This window comes from Vanrija pseudolonga, chromosome 5 (assembly GCF_020906515.1).
Source record: "Vanrija pseudolonga chromosome 5, complete sequence".
NCBI classification, from domain to species: Eukaryota; Fungi; Basidiomycota; class Tremellomycetes; order Trichosporonales; family Trichosporonaceae; genus Vanrija; species Vanrija pseudolonga.
In genome coordinates this window covers 1,086,061-1,102,714 of record NC_085853.1, presented here as the reverse complement: position 1 = coordinate 1,102,714, position 16,654 = coordinate 1,086,061, and the positions used below count along the sequence as shown (strand labels likewise).

The following is a 16,654-nucleotide window of genomic DNA, read 5'->3' as shown; positions in this document are numbered from 1 at the left end:
GGGGCGTCCCCTCTGCCACAATATGACGGGAATAAGAAGGCTGACGCCCAAAGCGCTGGAGTACCCACACACACACCACGCCCTCATACGCCTGCACACACACCCCTCCTACACCTACACACCAGAGTGCCCATCCACACACACGCGCATAGGGCCCATCCACAAACACACACGGAGAGGGCCCATCCGTGAGATTCTTGAACTTGTGGGGCGGCTCTCGCACTCGCCCCACGAAGTTGACTTAAAAGCCGTGGCTTGGCTAACTCTCGCCGTCATTCTCACTTCTCACTCACATCACCTGGTCTTACTAACCAACATGTCCCTCGACTCTTCGGCGTTCCCTCACATCCTGTACCGCATCGTCGACATGGTCAAGGCCGCCAATGACTATCCCACCCTCGTCAACCTCCGCGCGACGTGCAAGAGTCTTGACGACGAGCTTACCCCGCTCGTCATGGGGCACGCGACGCTCAAGACGACGGCCACTGGCTACACTATCAAGACGGTTCACGGCGCGCCCGGCATCACGTCGCCGTGGCCCCCGTTCGAAGGCACCGGATCGATCTTCTACCTCCGCGAGGCTGAGGTCGATGGCCTCCTCGACTTCATCGATAACGCGACGGTCCTCGATCTTGAGACGCCCGTCACCTTCCAAGCCGACATCGTGTTCGACCTGTACTTGCCCACGATCAAGGTGCTTCGTCACAAAGCTAGCAGTCACATTGTTGGCCCGCGAAAGAGGTATCCCTTGGCCGCCCAGCCAAACTCCATCATGGCGGACAAGGAGGTCTTCTTCGTCAACCTCACTCGACAGAGCGACTTCGAGTCCAACTGGATTTACTTTGAAACGAGCGACACTACCAAGGAGGTGGTGCTCAGTGTCACCTACGAACCCTCGCTCGACTTTCGCCTCCCTTTTTCCGCCGATGACAGGGCCGTCTACCCCGAGCTGCATCGTGCTCAAGAGCACCTTGTTGTCATCTTCCAGACTGCCTCTAATGCGTCGAGCCACCGCTATCCGCCCCGCGGAGACCAGGAGTATGCTGCTCTCGAGGCCGTCCTAGACTTCATCGCCTACGCCGCGACGACAACTCGCAAGATCACCATCGTCGGGATTGATCAGGTCGATTGGCGCTTAGTGGGCATCCAACATGTACGCCTCGGCGACGACCTAGTAGCAGAAGTCCGAAACAGGCTGCATCGTCATGTCGAGGGCACTCAGATTGAGTTAGGCAACGGCAAAGCGTCCCAGTACGCGGCGCGCAGTGCGTCGCTCCTCAAGTTTGTCACGCTCGACGAGTACAAGCAGCAAGTCGGCGAGTACGAGTTCAAGATCAGCACGGAGGAGTAGGTGCCGTGGCTAGAGAGACGGGTGATGGACGGCAAACGTGTGTATATACATGGGGGACTATGAACGACTTTCTGGAGCCTATGACTGGGGCCACGTCTCACGCCGTCCACTACGCATCTGTCTCCAGGAAGGACCTGTCGCTGCCGACCTGGGCGGCATACTCCTCAACTGTGATTGATTTGTACCGGCCAAAGTCCTCCAAGAACTCGGGGTACTGTTGCAAAGGCGACTGAGGTGGGTGGAGGTACTCGAGCGCCGCTCCCAGCCATATCTCGGCGTTGGATTCAGCGGCCCCATGACTCGAATGTCCACAGCCGATGAGATCAGAGGGCAGATTGACCAGGTTGACGAACTGCACGCGAACGAAATGAAGATTGTAGGCGGCCAGGTAGAGAAATAACGAGAACAGGAACTGGCTGTCAGAATTGGCGTCTCGACTGGCCGAGGGGGACGTGCGTTCCTTGGTACTCTTGATGATGACAACGAGCTCCTTCACCGACCCGGGCAATCCGTACCTGCTCTGCGGGTTCATCGAGGACGAGGGGATGATGAAGTTGAGGTTGGGGTCGTACTCGATGTTGATTACAATCTTGGTGGCGCCGGCTGCTCCAATCGGCGAGGCGAAGAACGCGTCGGTCACGTCCTCCTGCTTGTTGTAGCCGAGGAAGTAGACGACTGTCTCTGCCGGGAATGCCGCTGCAAGTGGCATAGCGGACACGTGGAAGATGCGGAGCATCTTGACGCGCTGCACGTCGAGGGACCAGAACAGGCCCTGGGCTGGGGAAGGAAACCATCCCTTGAGGTCGAGCAGCACCGCAGCTGAGAGGATGTCGCCAACCGAGGCGAGAGCCGACCGGTCGAACGGCTGGCACACCGGGGCTTCCCTACGGCGCATGCTCGCGGAGCGGCCAAAGGGTGCCCCAAAGGTAGGCCAGGTGCCGCGCACGCCGAGGTGCTGGCTCACGCCGTACACCTGGAACTCGGTGGCGGTGCTGTCGAACACGACGTGCACCGCGAGCGGGTTCGTCGTGCGGCTCAGGAAGAAGCTGTTGCTCTGTCGTAGAGCGACAAGCGTGCCAGGCTCATCTTGTGCCGAAGCATAGTCCAGGATGCTTTGCAGGATGTGCGGGTAGAAGTCGAGCGGGGCGGGCATTGTTGCGTGGCGTGGAGTGCGCCGGTGAGGGATGGTGAGCTGGACTCGAGGCCGAGGGGCGTCTTATAGGCTCTGAGGACGTTGGTGATGAGGCCTGTCAGTCGGGTTGATGGTCGAGATGATTGGGCTGTGAAGGCATATCCAGGTCGACTACCATTAGAGACATCACGCTGATCCGGGAGTGCGAGTACGGTCGCGTTCAGCAGTTGTGCTTGGCGAGGGCGAGAGAGTGATGGAGGTCGTCCACTCCTTCGCACCGTCGACGTACTCTGCAGAGTTGCACAGCCGTTGGCATACAGTACAACATCCCCCGCTCTCGAAGGTGCTTTGTTGAAAGCTTGGGAGCGCGTATGTCTCTCTGTTGTGCAGGCAAACCACAGCTTCGACGGATATTCTGCATACGATTGTTCTGCCAACAACATCACTACAACATTCGTACTCCCCCTTGCTGACAGCACCCCGCCACCTGACGCCGGCCAACCCTCTACGAGACCAAGTGCTGACGAGAACACGTCTTACAGGACATAGCGGAACGCTGGGTGGTCGTCGCCAAGGTTGAGAATCTCGTCGTGGGTGAGACCCTCGAGACCCCACTTGGCGCGGTACGCCGGGTCGTCAATGTCATGCAGCTCCTCGGGGCCAGGGGCGGGGCCGTACTCGCGCTCGCGGCGCTGGTTCTCGCGGCGCATGAAGAACCAAAGAATGACGGACGTGATGACGTTGGCGGCTGCAAAGGACATGGCCGTCGCGTGGCCGGGGATGTAGGTGGGCTTTGGGTCCTTGGATCTGTAGGCGAGCGCGGCCCAGATACCTGCCGAGTTGCCCGACGAGAAGATCATGCCCATGGCCGTCGCCTTCTTGTAGTGCGATCCAAAGTTGTTGCCGCACCATACGATCGTGGTGGAGATCATCGGCGCGGCCGACATGGTGGTGAGGAAGACGGCGAAGTACTTGGCTGCGGGCTGCTTGGTCACCATGAGAATGACATAGCCGACGACGGCGAGCGTGCCCCAGAACATGTTGAAGATACCGCGCTTGAACCACTTGTCGGAGAGGTAGCCGGTGAAGATTGTGGTGCCGAACGCAAGGGCGTAAGGGGGAACCGAGAGCAACAACGACTGGGGGCGGGTCCACGAGCCGAGTGACGCCAGGATGGACGGCGCGAACATGACCAGCGAGTACATGCACTGGGCTGGGCCGACGTAGTTGATCATGAAGGTGATCGTCTTCCAGTCGGTGACGCCGCGACGTATCGCCTTCCACGAGAAGGCGCCCTGCGTCGCGAGGCCCGAGTCGAGCTTGAGGCGGTAGTGGATGACCTCGCGCTCCAGGTCGGTGAGGAAGCGGGCGCGGTCGGGCCAGTCGTAGATAAGCTGAGGGTTAGTAGCGCCACGCAACCGTGTGGAGTCGACTCACCCAGAAGCTCGCGATGCCGCAGACGAACGTCATAAGGCCCTCAATGATGAAGATCCACGCCCAGCCCGGTTTGCCGCCGACGCCCTGCATGTGCCCGAGCCCCCAGCCAAAGATGCCGCCGAATGCGCCGGCGAGCACAGCACCGCCCCAGAAGAAGGCCATGCGCTGGGACAGCTCCTCACGGCGGTACCACCCGTTGAGGTAGAAGCTGAGGCCGGGGAAGAGGCCGGCCTCGGCCGCGCCGAGACAGAAGCGGAGGGCGAGAAGCTGGCCGTAGTTGGTTACGAGGCCCACTGTGTTGTTGTGAGTTGGGGAATCGAGCGGCGCCAGCCGCTACTCACTGAAGATCTGGAACAGCGACCAGATGATCACGATGCCGGGGATGAAGCGGGACGGGCGGAGCTTCTTGAGGACGAGGTTGGAGGGAATCTCAAACGCGACGTAGGACACGAAGAAGACTGGTGGCGTTAGTGTCGGCGGGCTGTGGCCGCTTGCGGAGCGGCTTACCGAGAGTCACGTTGGCGAACTGCTGCGAGTTGAGGTGGAGGTCGCGTTCGAGGTCTGCGTCCATCAGCGTGTGTCTGCCCAGCTCTTATGGCTGGACTCACTCCAGAGCTTGGCCGTGCCGACGTTGACTCGGTCGAGGAACGACATGAGGTAGAGGAAGCTGACGAGGTAAGTGATCCCGCCATGTGCCACATCTCCCCTCCCAACCATACTCACGTCATCCATGGAATAAGATGCCAGTCCATCCTGCGGAGCAGCTTCTTGTCGAACGCCGCCCGGTCGGCGGGCTCCATGGCGAGGTACTCCTCCAGAACGGGGTTGAGCGGCGCGCGATCCTTCTCGTTGTTCGCGTTCGTCACCTCGTGCGAGAGCACCGACGCGACGTCGACAACGTCAACTTCCTTCTCGTAGGCCATGGCGATCGAGTTGAGTCCAGTGAGGGGGTGGGGTGGGGCGACACGGCGTCCCCATGGGGCGGATACTTGTACCCTTCGCCAGCTGGGTGTCGCCCCGCTCTCGATCTGGGGAGGACCGTAAAGCCGAGCGCCTGCCACATCAGCTCGCTCCTCAATCCGCGTCGGGCACCGCCAACTCAATCCGTATCGGACCCACCCATGCTGCTGCCCACCCCGCGCCAGGGGTATAACCACCTCATCCCCGCATATCAGGGTGTTGGTCGAGGGACTGTCATTAGCAGCCGAGTGACCTTAGGAGGTCGTCTACCCTGCCCCGTGGTCTACCCCGCGCCAAGTTGCACCGGCGTGGAGAGTGGAGCGCCCCGCCGCCAATGACAGCGGGCCAGAATGAAGCGATCAGAAGAATCAGACGGAGGCGGCCGTGCGGATGTGGTCCGCCAGATGCCCTCAGCGGACATGCTTGCGCTGCCAATGCCCAAGGGCTATCAGCCGTGCCTCAACCGAGGCGAAGACGTCCTTGTCCGCGCTCCCTCCCCTCCAACCTCGCGGCCATGGCGGAGTGGCTTGGCAAGCCATTAGCGTCGGCTCGCGACCCCTTGCGAGGTCATCCAGCTCGCCAGTCAGATGCTAGACATGTCAGGACACGACAGACACGTGGGGCGGGGTCGCCGAGTGGATGGCACAAGGAATCCCCACGTGAGGCGGAGTCGCCGTCCTTCTCCCCTGATATGCGGGGTTGCCGTCATTCGACCGGGGAATGCTATCAGACCTGCTGGGAGGTCAGCTGAGGATTATCTGGGAGCATGTAGCTGGCCCAGTATTCCATATCTTGCCGTCTGCGACTGCCGTCGGCGCCACCCCGACAACCCGATCGCGGACAGCCTTCCCCACGGCGTGTAGTCAGTCACCCGTGTCATTGATCCATCGTTCGTGTCGGCTCTGCCCTTCCTATTGCCCACTCGGTGTGTGAGGGCATAGTTCATTGGCAAAGTTTCTTCAGAGGTTGACATCTTGTCAAGCGACACCCAACACACGACCATTACCAGCAGACTGGACATCTGTACGATCCCCTCGCGAACCAAGCTGTGCGGTGAATCGTCAGAAGTCAGCCTTATCAGTGGTAGGTGGGCGCACACACGCACCGCGCACAGCGCGGCATTCATCTAGTCTCTACTCGTCTCTCGCCCTCGTTGGCACACCTCGCACAATTCAGCTCGCACCCACCTCGCACCTCTCGCCACCCAGCTCTCAAATCCAGTGACCCCTCTCCCCGCGCCATGGCGACGGGCGTACCGTGTTCTCCCTGTACTCCTCGTCCTCCCCGTCGGAGCGGTACTGCGACATGGAGGTGAACACGAGGCCGTTGATGACCGAGCGGATGTCGGTGCAGCCCCATGCCTCGGGCTTGCGATAGCTGTCTTGGATGGCGATCATCGCCGAGTTGACGACGTGGTTCGGCCGGGCGGGTTCGCCGACCCAGCGCCAGTCGACGTCCTGCATGCCGACAAGGGTGAACCGCCGGCCTGGGGCGGTGTTGTACCCAACGAACCCGAGGAGTATCTCGAATACCGCCAGCTGGCCGGGGACTACGGGACGGCTACGCGCGCGACCGGCCATGAAGACCGTCTTGAAGATGATGGTCACGTCGGTGACGGCGCTGTCGAGTTCGGGGAATGGGCAGTGGGCGTCATCGGGCAGGCGTGGGTCAAGCGTCGGGTCGTAGGTTACCGTCAGGACGAGGTGGTCGGTGCGCGGCGGAATGGAAACGTCGAGAAAGGTCGATATGACGTCCTCCTGCCGCGTGAGGTCGAGGAAGACTACGTGCTTGCGCGGTGGCGACTCGCTTGGGCTGTAATGGCTGATGGTGGAGAGTGTGTCGAACGTGGAGACCATGGTGAGGTGGGTTGTGCCCCAGCGACGGGTTGCTGGTTTTAATGCGGGCTTGACAATGAACTCGAGTGTGCGTGGTGTGCGTAGTTGGTTGGAGTGACCATGTTGACAACAATACCAGTTGTGGCGGTGCGGTTTTGCTCGCGCTCGCACAATGCGAGCCGCGCCACAATGATTTGCGTCGGCGACAAAGGAGGTGTGTGTGTGCGTGAGCGACAGGTTAGGCGGATTGTGGGCCGCTGACCAGGTCAGCAGTGGGTGTGAATATGCTTCAAACAAGCATCGTAGTCAGTATGTGAGTATTATCATGTCTCCTCAAGGCATAGAGTCATATATGGATCGTCAAGGTGCGTACAGGCGGCACCATGGAACAAAGCGATCGAGCGCATGGCTGGTTTGCACTTGTCCGCTTGGCCGTGTCGTATTATCATGTGCTTGTCGCGAGTCCTCGGCGTGTTGAACGCGGTCAGATCCTGGTGAGGAGCCAGGAGGCCGCCACAGCGCCGACAATAGCGGCAAGCGATGCTCTCGTCGCCCCGGCTCCGCTGTCTCCGCCGTCTCCGGCGAAAGCGTCGCCTCCATGAGCCAGCACGAAGATCTCGCCTGTCGAGTCGCTCGAGAACCACAGCCTGCCAGCCGAGTCCCACGCAAGACCGACCGGCCTGAAGCACTTGGAGGGGCAGCCGCTGATATCCGCGTTACGGAGGATATCCGTCACTGCCTGCGTGCTCGCTTGCCCCTCGACCGGGCGGCCGTTGGCGAACGCGACGCGACTGACGGCGTATCCTACCGGCGACTCTCGGTTCCCTACTTGTCAGCTCTACCGCACATGTACACACTCACAGCTTCCGTGGAACGTAATGTAAGCGTTGCTCCCATTCTTGTCGAACACGATGTCCAGCGGGGCAGTGTGCGCCTGGAAGGCAAGCGCCGGCGCCGCGTAGTCCGTGTTGCACTGAGCATCGGTCGGCGGGGAAACGTTTACGCCCTCTGCTGCCTCTACCGCGAACTGGTCCCCGACAGACAGGCTGCCTAGGTTCGGGAACCCGTCCTTTCCCCAGAGCGCGTAGCAGAGCGGGTAGCCGTGGTTCGCGCCGCGCAGGTTCGTAACGTTGCCGTGGTAGTTGAGCTCCTCGCCGGGGTTGTCCTTGTGGATGTCGGTGCCCTGCCGTGACAAGTTGTCGACGCTGTTCTCAACCGACCAGATTCCACCGTCCGGGTGCTCGGCGATGCCGACGCTGTTGCGCAGCCCCCAGCCGACCGTCTCGCCGCCGCTGGCAAAGTCGGCCGTCGTCGACGACGGAGTGAACGCGCGGATATGGCAGTGGCCAGTGGTCTTCTCAACGGCTGCTGGATCGGCATTGCCTGCACTGCCGCGCGACACGAGCAGCTGTGAGCGAGATGTCACGAGAAGAGTGCGCGTCTTGTGTCCAGAGTTGGTCATGTTGGTCACCAGCACCTGCTGGCTCGCCGTGTCCACACTGCCCGCACCGGCATCGTACCGCCATGACAGGACGTCGTTATCCGTGCTAGCCAGCAGCGAGCCGTTGAGGATCTGCAGGCCGTGGTTGAGCTGCGCGGTCAGCGCCAAGTTTCAGCTGCGGGCATAGCCTTGTCCGCAGGCGCGCCAAGCCAAGCTAACCGAGTATGACTCCACTTACCGCGGTATTGGCCACTACCGTCTTGTGCTCCTTGACGCCGAGACAGCTCCCGCCGCTATCGTTGAATGTGAGACGCGTGACGCCCTTGCCCGACTCGAGAACGAGGAGCGCGCCGCTGTCGTCGAAGAGGATGCTACGGGGTCGTTGGAGCCCGTGGGCGATCAGGCGGTACGACCACCCATCGGCTGCGACTGGGGCCGGGTACGTCGTGTGCAGGCGGTTCTGGGTACATGTGTCGGCTGTCGCACTCCCGGCGAGCACGAGGAGGAGGGCGAGGGCCGAGGTGGATATCGAGCTCAGTCCCATCATTAGTCCTGCGGCGTGTGAGCAGCTCGGGGAGAACGACGAGAGGACTCACACAATCGAGGGCGTCTCGAAGTCGATGGGAGGCGATTGAGCAAGTGAGCAATGTCACCAGTGCTCCATGCCCCATGTCTTGAGATGAAGAGGTCGACCGAGAGGAGATGGAGCGTGGTGCTGCGGACGGCGCAGGCGCCAAGAAATCAAGAACTGAGGGTGGGCTGGAATACCGACGTCATGCCGATAACGCCTCTCCACCCAAGGTTGAGCTCTGGCGGGGCCGGCACTGTGGAGGAGCGAGGCGGGTTTGAGACACGAGTGAATGGACTCGACGTGGTACGTGGGAGGCTGTCATTGTTCATTGTGTATGGGTTGTGGTGGATAGGATAGTGAAGTTGAGGGGTTGGAGAGATTGTTTGCAGGGGCACAAGACGCTGTTCACTGTTTGTGTGCCCTTTGTGTTTGTTTGGTCAATACAGCCGGGCGACAACCAACATCGCGCTCATCTTGCCTCTCATACTCTCCTCTGCACCCATCGACCGACCTTGCAACTGCCTACCAAACAAGTACGCCTCTCTGCACATCCGGGATGTGCACACACCACGGCACACCACGACGACAGCGGCGATAACCCGCCGGGGACTTTGGCGGTTGCTACTCCGCGGCAGGAGGTTTCCAGCTCCGTCTCGAGCCTCGAGCGCGTCCTCCTCGCCCAGAGCGCGATAACCTTGACCAACCGTTCAGGTCCTCAGCAGCTGCCAAAGGGCCTGGTGCGAGTCCTCCCTCCACATCACATCGAGACATCTCGGCGCCGGCATCGCTGCCATCGGCTTCTATCCGACGCAAGTGCACACGCTCCGCTCCACGTGCCCACTCAACAGCGACGCGCGATGCATCAGCAAGGGTCGGCATACCGCCTCTCGCACCCCGTCACCACCAATAACGTCGGCGACTTGGGATATCGTGGCGCATTAGGACGGAGCGGACGTTGGTCCGCTCGGAGAGACGGCCTCCACTTTTTTGACAAGGGACCTCGATGGCTGCATGCGCGTCGTCGAGACCCCATCAGTCCGGACCACACGGGTGCCCAGCCGCGGTGCAACACGGCGGACGTCGCGGCGACTGTGATGGTGGAGGTTTTTGTCACGATCACGATGAGTCAAGAACGACTTGACGGTGGAAGCCGCGAGACCGACGGTCAATGACGACATATCCCACACCTCCACCCACTCTACGACCACGCCAAAACTCATCACACCTTGCGTCTCGCTTGCAACACGTCGCAATTGGCTCGGCAGTGCGCGAGCACACCATGCAGAGGTGTGTATAAGAGGCAGGGGAGTATGTGTGCATGCGTGCATATTCCCCAACACATCCGAATCACACACAATGTCCCTCGGCCGCACCATCAAGCTCAACAACGGCGTCTCGATCCCTCAGATCGGCTTCGGCACCTGGCAATCGGCACCCGGCGAGGTCGGTCGTGCTACTGAGGAGGCTCTCAAGGCGGGTTATCGTCATGTGGACGCTGCTTGGATCTATAGTATTTACGCATGGGCATTGCAGGCTTGCTGACGTCCCAGGGAACCAGCCCGAGCTCGCTGAGGGCATCAAGGCGTCTGGCGTGCCCCGCTCGGACATCTTCATCACATCCAAGCTCTGGAACACGGCCCACCGCGTCGCCGACGTCGAGAAGAACATTGACGAGACGCTCAAGCAGCTCGACACGGACTACCTCGACCTCCTCCTGATCCACTGGCCTGTGGCCTTTGTCCCCGGCGGCTCGCCGCTCCCCCTCAACGAGGACAAGACCGAGGTCCTCATCGACTTTGAGGCGCCCGGTATCGCCGCCACCTGGGCCGAGCTGGTCCGCATCCAGAAGGAGACGAAGAAGCTGCGCGCGATCGGCGTGTCCAACTTCACCAAGGAGCAGATCGAGACCATCATCAAGGCGACTGGCGTCGTCCCCGCCGTCAACCAGGTCGAGGCGCACCCCCAGGCCTACAACCCCGACCTGTGGCAGTACGCTGCCGACAAGGGCATCCACATCACGGCGTACTCGCCCCTCGGCAACAATGTCGGCGGCACGCGTGCGCTCAACGCGCCCGAGGTCAAGGCCATCGCCGACAAGCTCGGCAAGACGCCCGCGCAGGTCCTGATTGCGTGGGGCGCCGCCAAGGGCTTCATCGTCATCCCCAAGAGCGTGACGCCCGAGCGCATTGCTGTGAGTTGGATGCTTGCACGAGAATCAACCCAACTAACCCCCCGCAGTCCAACTTTGAGACGTTCGACCTGCCCAAGGAGGACGTCGAGGCCATCACCGCCTGGGGCGCCGCCAACCGCAACCACGGCGCCGTGCCCGCCACCTTCAAGCCCAAGTGGCCCATCAACATCTTCAACTACCCCGAGGAGCAGGGCGAGAAGCCCGTGTGGTAGATGATAGACTATAGAGTGTAGATGCAGTTGTACAAGTCGAGTGCGAGGGACGTGTATGGGGGCAGCCAGATTGCGAGGCCAAAGAGACATGAGGCCATGTGAGTGCTTTGGTTACCAAGAACCGTTACATATCACTCTGGCTACTTACTCTACGCTATACACGCGAGTGTGGGGGTCGTGTGCCCGCCACTGTGCTCTTCTACTACAAAGGCCCAACTCTGCGCCGCTTCCGTCTCCTTGCGCTTCTTAACCAACGACGCGGTTCAGCGTCCACTCATACACCTTGTGAATGGTGCTCTCGGCCGTGCCGAGGACCACGTCCTTGACCTGTGCGCCGGGGGCAGTGTAGCTCGCCGCGACGATGGCGCCGATGAGCAGGAGCGAGCGCAGGATCTTGCGGTTGCGGTGGCCCTTGACGATGACCTCGCCGCCCTCAAAGTCCTCAAATTCGGGGTGGCCGTTCTGGCGCTTGAACTGCGCCACCGAGCCGGGGTAGTGGGTGAAGATCTTGCCCTTGCCGCCGCCGGTACGCCAGTACGTCTCGGTCTGGTACCATGTCGTGCGGTGCAGCTCCTTCTGGACCCAGTCGTCGTACTCGATCGCCTTCTCCTTCTTGGGCGACAGCTCCTTGACGTTGTAGTCGCGCATGTTTTTGATCAGCTCGGTGATGTAGTTTGCGTTGATCTCGAGGATGGCGAGGATGGACACTGGGGTGGGTCAGTACGTGAGGCGAAGCGGAACGGACTGGCTGGCAGGCAAACAACCCCAGCCAAAGCCCAAGCCAGCGCCACTCACTGTGGTTGATACCCGTGTTGTTGCCGAGCAGGGCGAACCAGTTGCTCATACCAGGCAGCGAGACACCGTGGTACATCTGCCACTCGGCGTTCGACTTGTAGTTTGACGTCTTGTCCGACGCGCCGTTGACGTCAAAGTGCTTCGTCTCGGCGTCATAGCCGGTGGCGAGGACGATAAGGTCGGCCTTGACCTCGTCGCCAGTGTCGAGGACGACCGAGTCCTCCTTGAACTCGACGACCTTGCCGCGGATGGCCTTGACGTTGGGCTGGTTGAGCGCCTCAAAGTAACCGTCCTCGAAGATGAGGCGGCGGGCGCCGATCGAGTGGTCGGGGACCGCGTCCTTGCGCATGTACTCGGGCAGACGCTTCTTCATCCAGGTGCCGAATTGCTGGGCGAGTTAGCCAAGTGCCGGGGAGTACGAAGCGAGCGCGACGCGAGATGACGAGTGACCTCAAGAGGCCAGCCGCTCGCTACGCTCGCGCTTCTCGCGCTTACTTACCTTCTCGACAAACTTGCGCGCCTTGGCACCCTCCTTGTCAAGCGAGAGGTAGAAGACCGAGTCCATAACCTTGATGATGACCATGCGGGCGACCCATTGCGTGACGGGGAGGTACTTGAACAGGGCACGCACGGCAGCGGGGTAGGGCACCGAGTGGCGCTTCTGCGACGAGTACGGGCGGATGGGGTTGGAGGGCACGAACCACTGCTTGGTGCGCGCGACGCCCGTGATGTTGATGTCCTTGTGGGTACCGAGCTCGCCGATGATCTGGACGCCCGAGCAGCCGTTGCCGACGACGACGACGTGCTTGCCCTTGAGCGAGTCGATCGTCAGCTCCTCGGGCCAGTCGGCGGCGTGCACCATCGTGCCCTTGTACAGGGAGCGGTTCTTGGCGTCGATCATGCGCGGGTTCGACAGGCCGCCCGCGGCCGACACGATGATCTGCGTCTCGATGACGCGGCGGCCCGTGGGCGAGTCGATCGTCACGTAGTACACCTTGCGCTTGGGATCCCAGTCGGCGCGGACGACGTTGGTGTTGAGGTTGATGCGCGACGTGAGGTTCTGGTTCTCGGTGATGTCCTGCCAGTCTGTGGGGGGGTTAGCGCTTGCTCGTGGCAGCAGGAGCAGGCCGGCCGCCGCGCCACTCACACTGCTGCATCTCGGCGCGGCTGGGGTGCGTCTCGGTCCAGTTGGGGTTCGGGAAACGCGAGTGCGAGTAGACGATGACGGGGACGCTGGAGGGGGCGGATTAGTGCTGTTTCTCGCTGGCCAAGACAGGTGTCGGCGCTGCTCGGCGCCGGGCATGGGCATCGCAGTTCGGTGACTCACTCGCATCGGCATCCGCTGGGATGTGTTAGCTGGGCTCGGTCTCTCGGTGCGTGCGCTCAACTCACGGATACCGGTTGGTCCACCACGTGCCGCCGACGCCGCCCATGCGCTCGTACATCTGGATGGTGAGCTACGATCTCGAGGCCAGACGCACCTTCCAGTTGGTCAGGCCGTTACGGTCGAGCTCGAGGCCGAGCGAGATGGCGCCGATGCTGCGTGGCGTCAGCGGGGTGTCGTCTCGCCACCGAGCCTGCACGCGCGACGCGGGTGGCTGGCTTGCCACGCGCCCGCGCCCGCACACACACACACGACGCTACTCACCCCGCGCCGACGATAAAGACGCTCGGGCCCTCGCCGACGTTGATAACCTCGTCGACCCTCGACTTCTCCGGTGCGTCGCCCATTGTGGTGTGTATGCTGTTGTGGTTGGAGTAGGTGGGTGGTGGAGCAAGCAAGCAGCAGCTGCAAATGCAAAAAGTTAAGAGACACGCACCCCTCTCGCACTACCGAGCCTTATAATCGACCGAGTCGACCGAGCAGGAGCAGCGCGAGGAGCAGGCATGATGTCGAGCTAGTCGTCGTCGCCTCGCCGGCCTTGGTTGAGTGGGCTTGTTTCGACTTTCTTTTGGTTCGCCGAGCAGTGGAATGCGGGGTGTGGGGTGGGAGTGCCAGGGTGGCCAGGGTGGGCCAAGTGGCGCTCCAGGCCAGAGGCAACCAGCAGGTGGGACACATGCCCGGCCTGCCCTAACCCCGAGTTACGTTCGGGCTCGGTACATTTGGCCATCCACCTCGCTTGACCTTGGCCTGGTGCTGGGCTATTGCTGGGCTGGGCTGCTCCTGCTGGGCGGGATGCAGCGCTGCTCGTCTAGGTCTCCCTCACGGGCGCCGAGAGATCGCGACAGTCCGGTTAGCGGCGACGCGATGCAACAATCCATCCCTGCCCCTGCCGCAATGAGTGGTGCCCAAGCAACAAGCTCTGGTTATCGCGGCGATGCGAGGTCGCGGCCGTCGTGCCTTGCCACCAGCCTCGTCGTCTCACACCCTTCCACTCTCTTCAGACAGCTCCACGCTAGCTAGCCTCGACTTGCTTGTCCCACGGAAAATACGTCCCATGCACGTCTATAGTATACGGCCGAGGGATCCGGCGCCCGGTCGTCGTTGCATTCTATGTACCCACCTCCGACCAAGTCTGCGACGCATGATGGATGGCGTCATGAAACCCCCACCACCGCCGCCACGTACCCCGCCTCTCTCCTCCTACTCCACGCGCCCCGCCGTGCCCCAAGTCACGCGAAACCAACCCACTTGTCTCTCCTCGTCCTCCTCGAGCTCGTCAGACCGCACCACTCGAGAGAGTCGCCGCATGCGTGTCGAGATCGAGCGTGTCACTCTGGCACCCACGCCACCGCGCGGCCCGAGGGGGTCGGACGCGTAATCGTCGGTACTCCTCGAGGACGAGAACAACTGCTGCCGCCGGCTCCTCGGAGGAGATAAGTGGGCTTCGTCGCCGTTAATACCGCCATATCCGCCGCGAGAGGTTAGAGCGACCGAGCTGCGTCTGGCTTGCGTTGGCGTTGGGGTCGATACCGTTGAAGCTCTGCCACGTTGCTCTCGGGTTGAGGCTGAGCGCCGAGGCGGCATAGAGGCGGAAGGGAACTGTTGGGGTGGGGAGGTCGATGCCGCGCGCGGTGGGAGCGGCGGGGGCACGTCCTTTGTCTCCTCCGTCACAGGAGTAGGGCGCGACTGCGGGGGCAGGTGTTGCTGCTGCGCGTTGGCTGCCTCCATTCGGTGAGGGACGTGCCGGGCGGCCCCGTCGTCTGGCCTCGCGGCAAGAATCGACTGCAGCTCGCTTGAGGCTGCCGACCAAGCGCCTTGTGCGTTTCGGAGCTCAGCCCAGCTGCGGAGCTCGGTCGGCAGTGGCGGGAGAGGCGGAGGCGGGGGAGTCGTGAGCGACGGCGGCTCGTCGTGTCCCTCGCAGTTGGCGCGAACAGTTGCCGCAGACAAGCCCGACCAGCGAGAACGTGGCGGCTGCCAGTTAGCGGGGAAGGATAGAACTGATAACACGTCACCAACCCTAGGATCCAGATCGTCGTGGACATTGTGGACACTTGTGCTGGCTGGCTCAAAGTTGCGCTCAAAGTCAGCGCTGTTGGCCATGGCCTCCAGGACGACGCTGAACTGGGCGCTCTCTGCTGCCATACGGCGCAAGCTTTCTTCCACGGGACCAGCAGCGCCAGCGTTGCCGTGAAGTGCTTCGGCGTGGGCTGCCATGATGAGCGACGCGGTGCGCAATGCCGACGAGGGGTTGGCGCTCGTGACCGAGTGGCCGTGGGACGTTGGCGCCGAACCGTTCAGCTCAGCGTGGCCGTTCACATGACCGTTGAGGTGCCCGTTCATGTGCCCGTTCGAGGACGTTGCAATGGGCGGGAACGGCGCGTGCGGGTGGCCATGCGGGTGGCCATGCGGGTGGCCATGCAGATGGCCATGTCGATGGTGGACCACTATGCTGTCTTGGACATGGAGTCCCAGACCGCGCTCGCTAAACCCTCGCTCACCATCCGGAGTGACAAGTGCAGGCGATCGCCACCCAAACGTTGGAGCTGGGCTCGCTCCAGACCGGGTGCCTTGTACTTGTTCCGCTTGATCCTCGCCCTCTGCGGTGAGCACTTCCTCCGGGTCCTCCGGATCAGCGTTCTCGGCGTAGAGCGACCTGCGTACTTGCGTGACTTCGATGATGCTGCCGCTGCTCGTCCGCCTCCTCTGCAGGTGCTCAAACCCAACGAGGCTAAAGATCTCGCTGCCGTCGTCGACGATTCCAAACGTGCCAGAGTTGCGGATTGCGTGCTGGATCGGCGCGGCGGACACGAACTCCTCCATCGTGTCGGTAGAGGCAGGGCGAGACGGGATAGAAGGGAGCTGGGCCGCATTCCTCGATTCGAACATGGACGAGAAGAGGTTGAAGCCGCGTCCCAATCTCAGAGGGCTGGAAGGCCGGGCAATCGGCGTCGGCGACGAAGCCCTGCGAGGGAGCTCTATCGAGGACCGCGGGCGGGTGGGCGACGGAGGAGCCGACTTGTGCGGCCTGGGCGCTGCCGGCGTCGGCGGCGGCGAGAGCGCGTGGACTGTCAACGGGCGATTGGCCTCGCGGTCGCTCTCTTGGGAACTTGGGCGTAGGGGCACGACATCCAAGCTGTGTCGTTTTGCCTGGGCGCGTGCCCTCGCTGGTGTGAGTGGCACGCCTCTGAAGTCGGTTGGCCTTGGTGCAAGGAGCTTTAACCCCCCGAGCGGCGTCGTCGAAGTCCGCGACACGGGCGATGATGGAGGAGATACCGACTCTGGCTCCTGCGGCGTGAGAATGTGAGAATCGGGGCACACAGGCCTCGACACTCACTTCAACGGCCG

The 16,654-nt window shown here is 62.0% G+C and overlaps 8 protein-coding genes across 8 annotated transcripts; 2 read left to right on the top strand and 6 right to left on the bottom strand.

Moving 5' to 3' along the window:
• Window positions 1–316: 316 nt before the first annotated feature.
• On the top strand, window positions 317–1,351 carry LOC62_05G007095 (uncharacterized protein; the record flags this gene model as incomplete). The annotated part of the gene is made up of 1 exon (XM_062773619.1): window positions 317–1,351. The coding sequence occupies one exon, from the start codon at window positions 317–319 to the stop codon at window positions 1,349–1,351; it is 1,035 nt and encodes a 344-aa protein (XP_062629603.1).
• Window positions 1,352–1,460: 109 nt separating this feature from the next.
• LOC62_05G007094 (uncharacterized protein) lies at window positions 1,461–2,504 on the bottom strand (the record flags this gene model as incomplete). The annotated part of the gene is made up of 1 exon (XM_062773618.1): window positions 1,461–2,504. One exon carries the CDS (start codon window positions 2,502–2,504, stop codon window positions 1,461–1,463), a length of 1,044 nt encoding a protein of 347 aa, XP_062629602.1.
• A 515-nt stretch (window positions 2,505–3,019) lies between these two features.
• Window positions 3,020–4,843, bottom strand: SPAC1002.16c_2 (putative transporterc; the record flags this gene model as incomplete). Its single annotated transcript, XM_062773617.1, has 6 exons — window positions 3,020–3,877; window positions 3,921–4,213; window positions 4,262–4,378; window positions 4,428–4,481; window positions 4,529–4,587; window positions 4,644–4,843. 6 exons carry the CDS (start codon window positions 4,841–4,843, stop codon window positions 3,020–3,022), a joined length of 1,581 nt encoding a protein of 526 aa, XP_062629601.1.
• A 1,248-nt stretch (window positions 4,844–6,091) lies between these two features.
• On the bottom strand, window positions 6,092–6,736 carry LOC62_05G007092 (uncharacterized protein; the record flags this gene model as incomplete). Its single annotated transcript, XM_062773616.1, has 1 exon — window positions 6,092–6,736. The coding sequence occupies one exon, from the start codon at window positions 6,734–6,736 to the stop codon at window positions 6,092–6,094; it is 645 nt and encodes a 214-aa protein (XP_062629600.1).
• A 333-nt stretch (window positions 6,737–7,069) lies between these two features.
• Window positions 7,070–9,146, bottom strand: BB_0024 (putative protein). Its single transcript, XM_062773615.1, has 4 exons — window positions 8,753–9,146; window positions 8,395–8,708; window positions 7,577–8,306; window positions 7,070–7,540 (listed from the first exon to the last, which is right to left on the bottom strand). The coding sequence occupies exons 2-4, from the start codon at window positions 8,701–8,703 to the stop codon at window positions 7,200–7,202; spliced, it is 1,380 nt and encodes a 459-aa protein (XP_062629599.1). The 5' UTR covers window positions 8,704–8,708; window positions 8,753–9,146; the 3' UTR covers window positions 7,070–7,199.
• A 701-nt stretch (window positions 9,147–9,847) lies between these two features.
• ARI_1 (Aldehyde reductase 1) lies at window positions 9,848–11,170 on the top strand. The gene is made up of 3 exons (XM_062773614.1): window positions 9,848–10,237; window positions 10,278–10,918; window positions 10,966–11,170. The coding sequence occupies exons 1-3, from the start codon at window positions 10,084–10,086 to the stop codon at window positions 11,128–11,130; spliced, it is 960 nt and encodes a 319-aa protein (XP_062629598.1). The 5' UTR covers window positions 9,848–10,083; the 3' UTR covers window positions 11,131–11,170.
• A 94-nt stretch (window positions 11,171–11,264) lies between these two features.
• Window positions 11,265–13,790, bottom strand: SCO3172_1 (Baeyer-Villiger monooxygenase). The gene is made up of 8 exons (XM_062773613.1): window positions 13,574–13,790; window positions 13,407–13,464; window positions 13,318–13,370; window positions 13,253–13,267; window positions 13,073–13,158; window positions 12,425–13,011; window positions 11,926–12,313; window positions 11,265–11,837 (listed from the first exon to the last, which is right to left on the bottom strand). Exons 1-8 carry the CDS (start codon window positions 13,654–13,656, stop codon window positions 11,377–11,379), a joined length of 1,731 nt encoding a protein of 576 aa, XP_062629597.1. The 5' UTR covers window positions 13,657–13,790; the 3' UTR covers window positions 11,265–11,376.
• Window positions 13,791–14,762: 972 nt separating this feature from the next.
• On the bottom strand, window positions 14,763–16,195 carry LOC62_05G007088 (uncharacterized protein; the record flags this gene model as incomplete). The annotated part of the gene is made up of 4 exons (XM_062773612.1): window positions 14,763–14,849; window positions 14,960–15,280; window positions 15,326–15,753; window positions 15,808–16,195. 4 exons carry the CDS (start codon window positions 16,193–16,195, stop codon window positions 14,763–14,765), a joined length of 1,224 nt encoding a protein of 407 aa, XP_062629596.1.
• Window positions 16,196–16,654: the final 459 nt, after the last annotated feature.

Bases quoted from the DNA above. Each gene is read 5' to 3' on its own strand.
- BB_0024 (XM_062773615.1), bottom strand. From the start codon at position 8,703: ATGATGGGACTGAGCTCGATATCCACCTCGGCCCTCGCCCTCCTCCTC. The intron at 8,307-8,394 runs GTAAGTGGAGTC...CTGACCGCGCAG, and splicing joins CGGTAGTGGCCAATACCGCG to CTCAACCACGGCCTGCAGAT. The intron at 7,541-7,576 runs GTGAGTGTGTAC...GCTGACAAGTAG, and splicing joins CATTACGTTCCACGGAAGCT to GGAACCGAGAGTCGCCGGTA.
- ARI_1 (XM_062773614.1), top strand. From the start codon at position 10,084: ATGTCCCTCGGCCGCACCATCAAGCTCAACAACGGCGTCTCGATCCCT. The intron at 10,238-10,277 runs GTATTTACGCAT...CTGACGTCCCAG, and splicing joins GGACGCTGCTTGGATCTATA to GGAACCAGCCCGAGCTCGCT. The intron at 10,919-10,965 runs GTGAGTTGGATG...AACCCCCCGCAG, and splicing joins TGACGCCCGAGCGCATTGCT to TCCAACTTTGAGACGTTCGA.
- SCO3172_1 (XM_062773613.1), bottom strand. From the start codon at position 13,656: ATGGGCGACGCACCGGAGAAGTCGAGGGTCGACGAGGTTATCAACGTC. The intron at 13,465-13,573 runs GTGAGTAGCGTC...GACGCCACGCAG, and splicing joins GTCTTTATCGTCGGCGCGGG to CATCGGCGCCATCTCGCTCG. The intron at 12,314-12,424 runs GTAAGTAAGCGC...TAACTCGCCCAG, and splicing joins CGCGCAAGTTTGTCGAGAAG to CAATTCGGCACCTGGATGAA.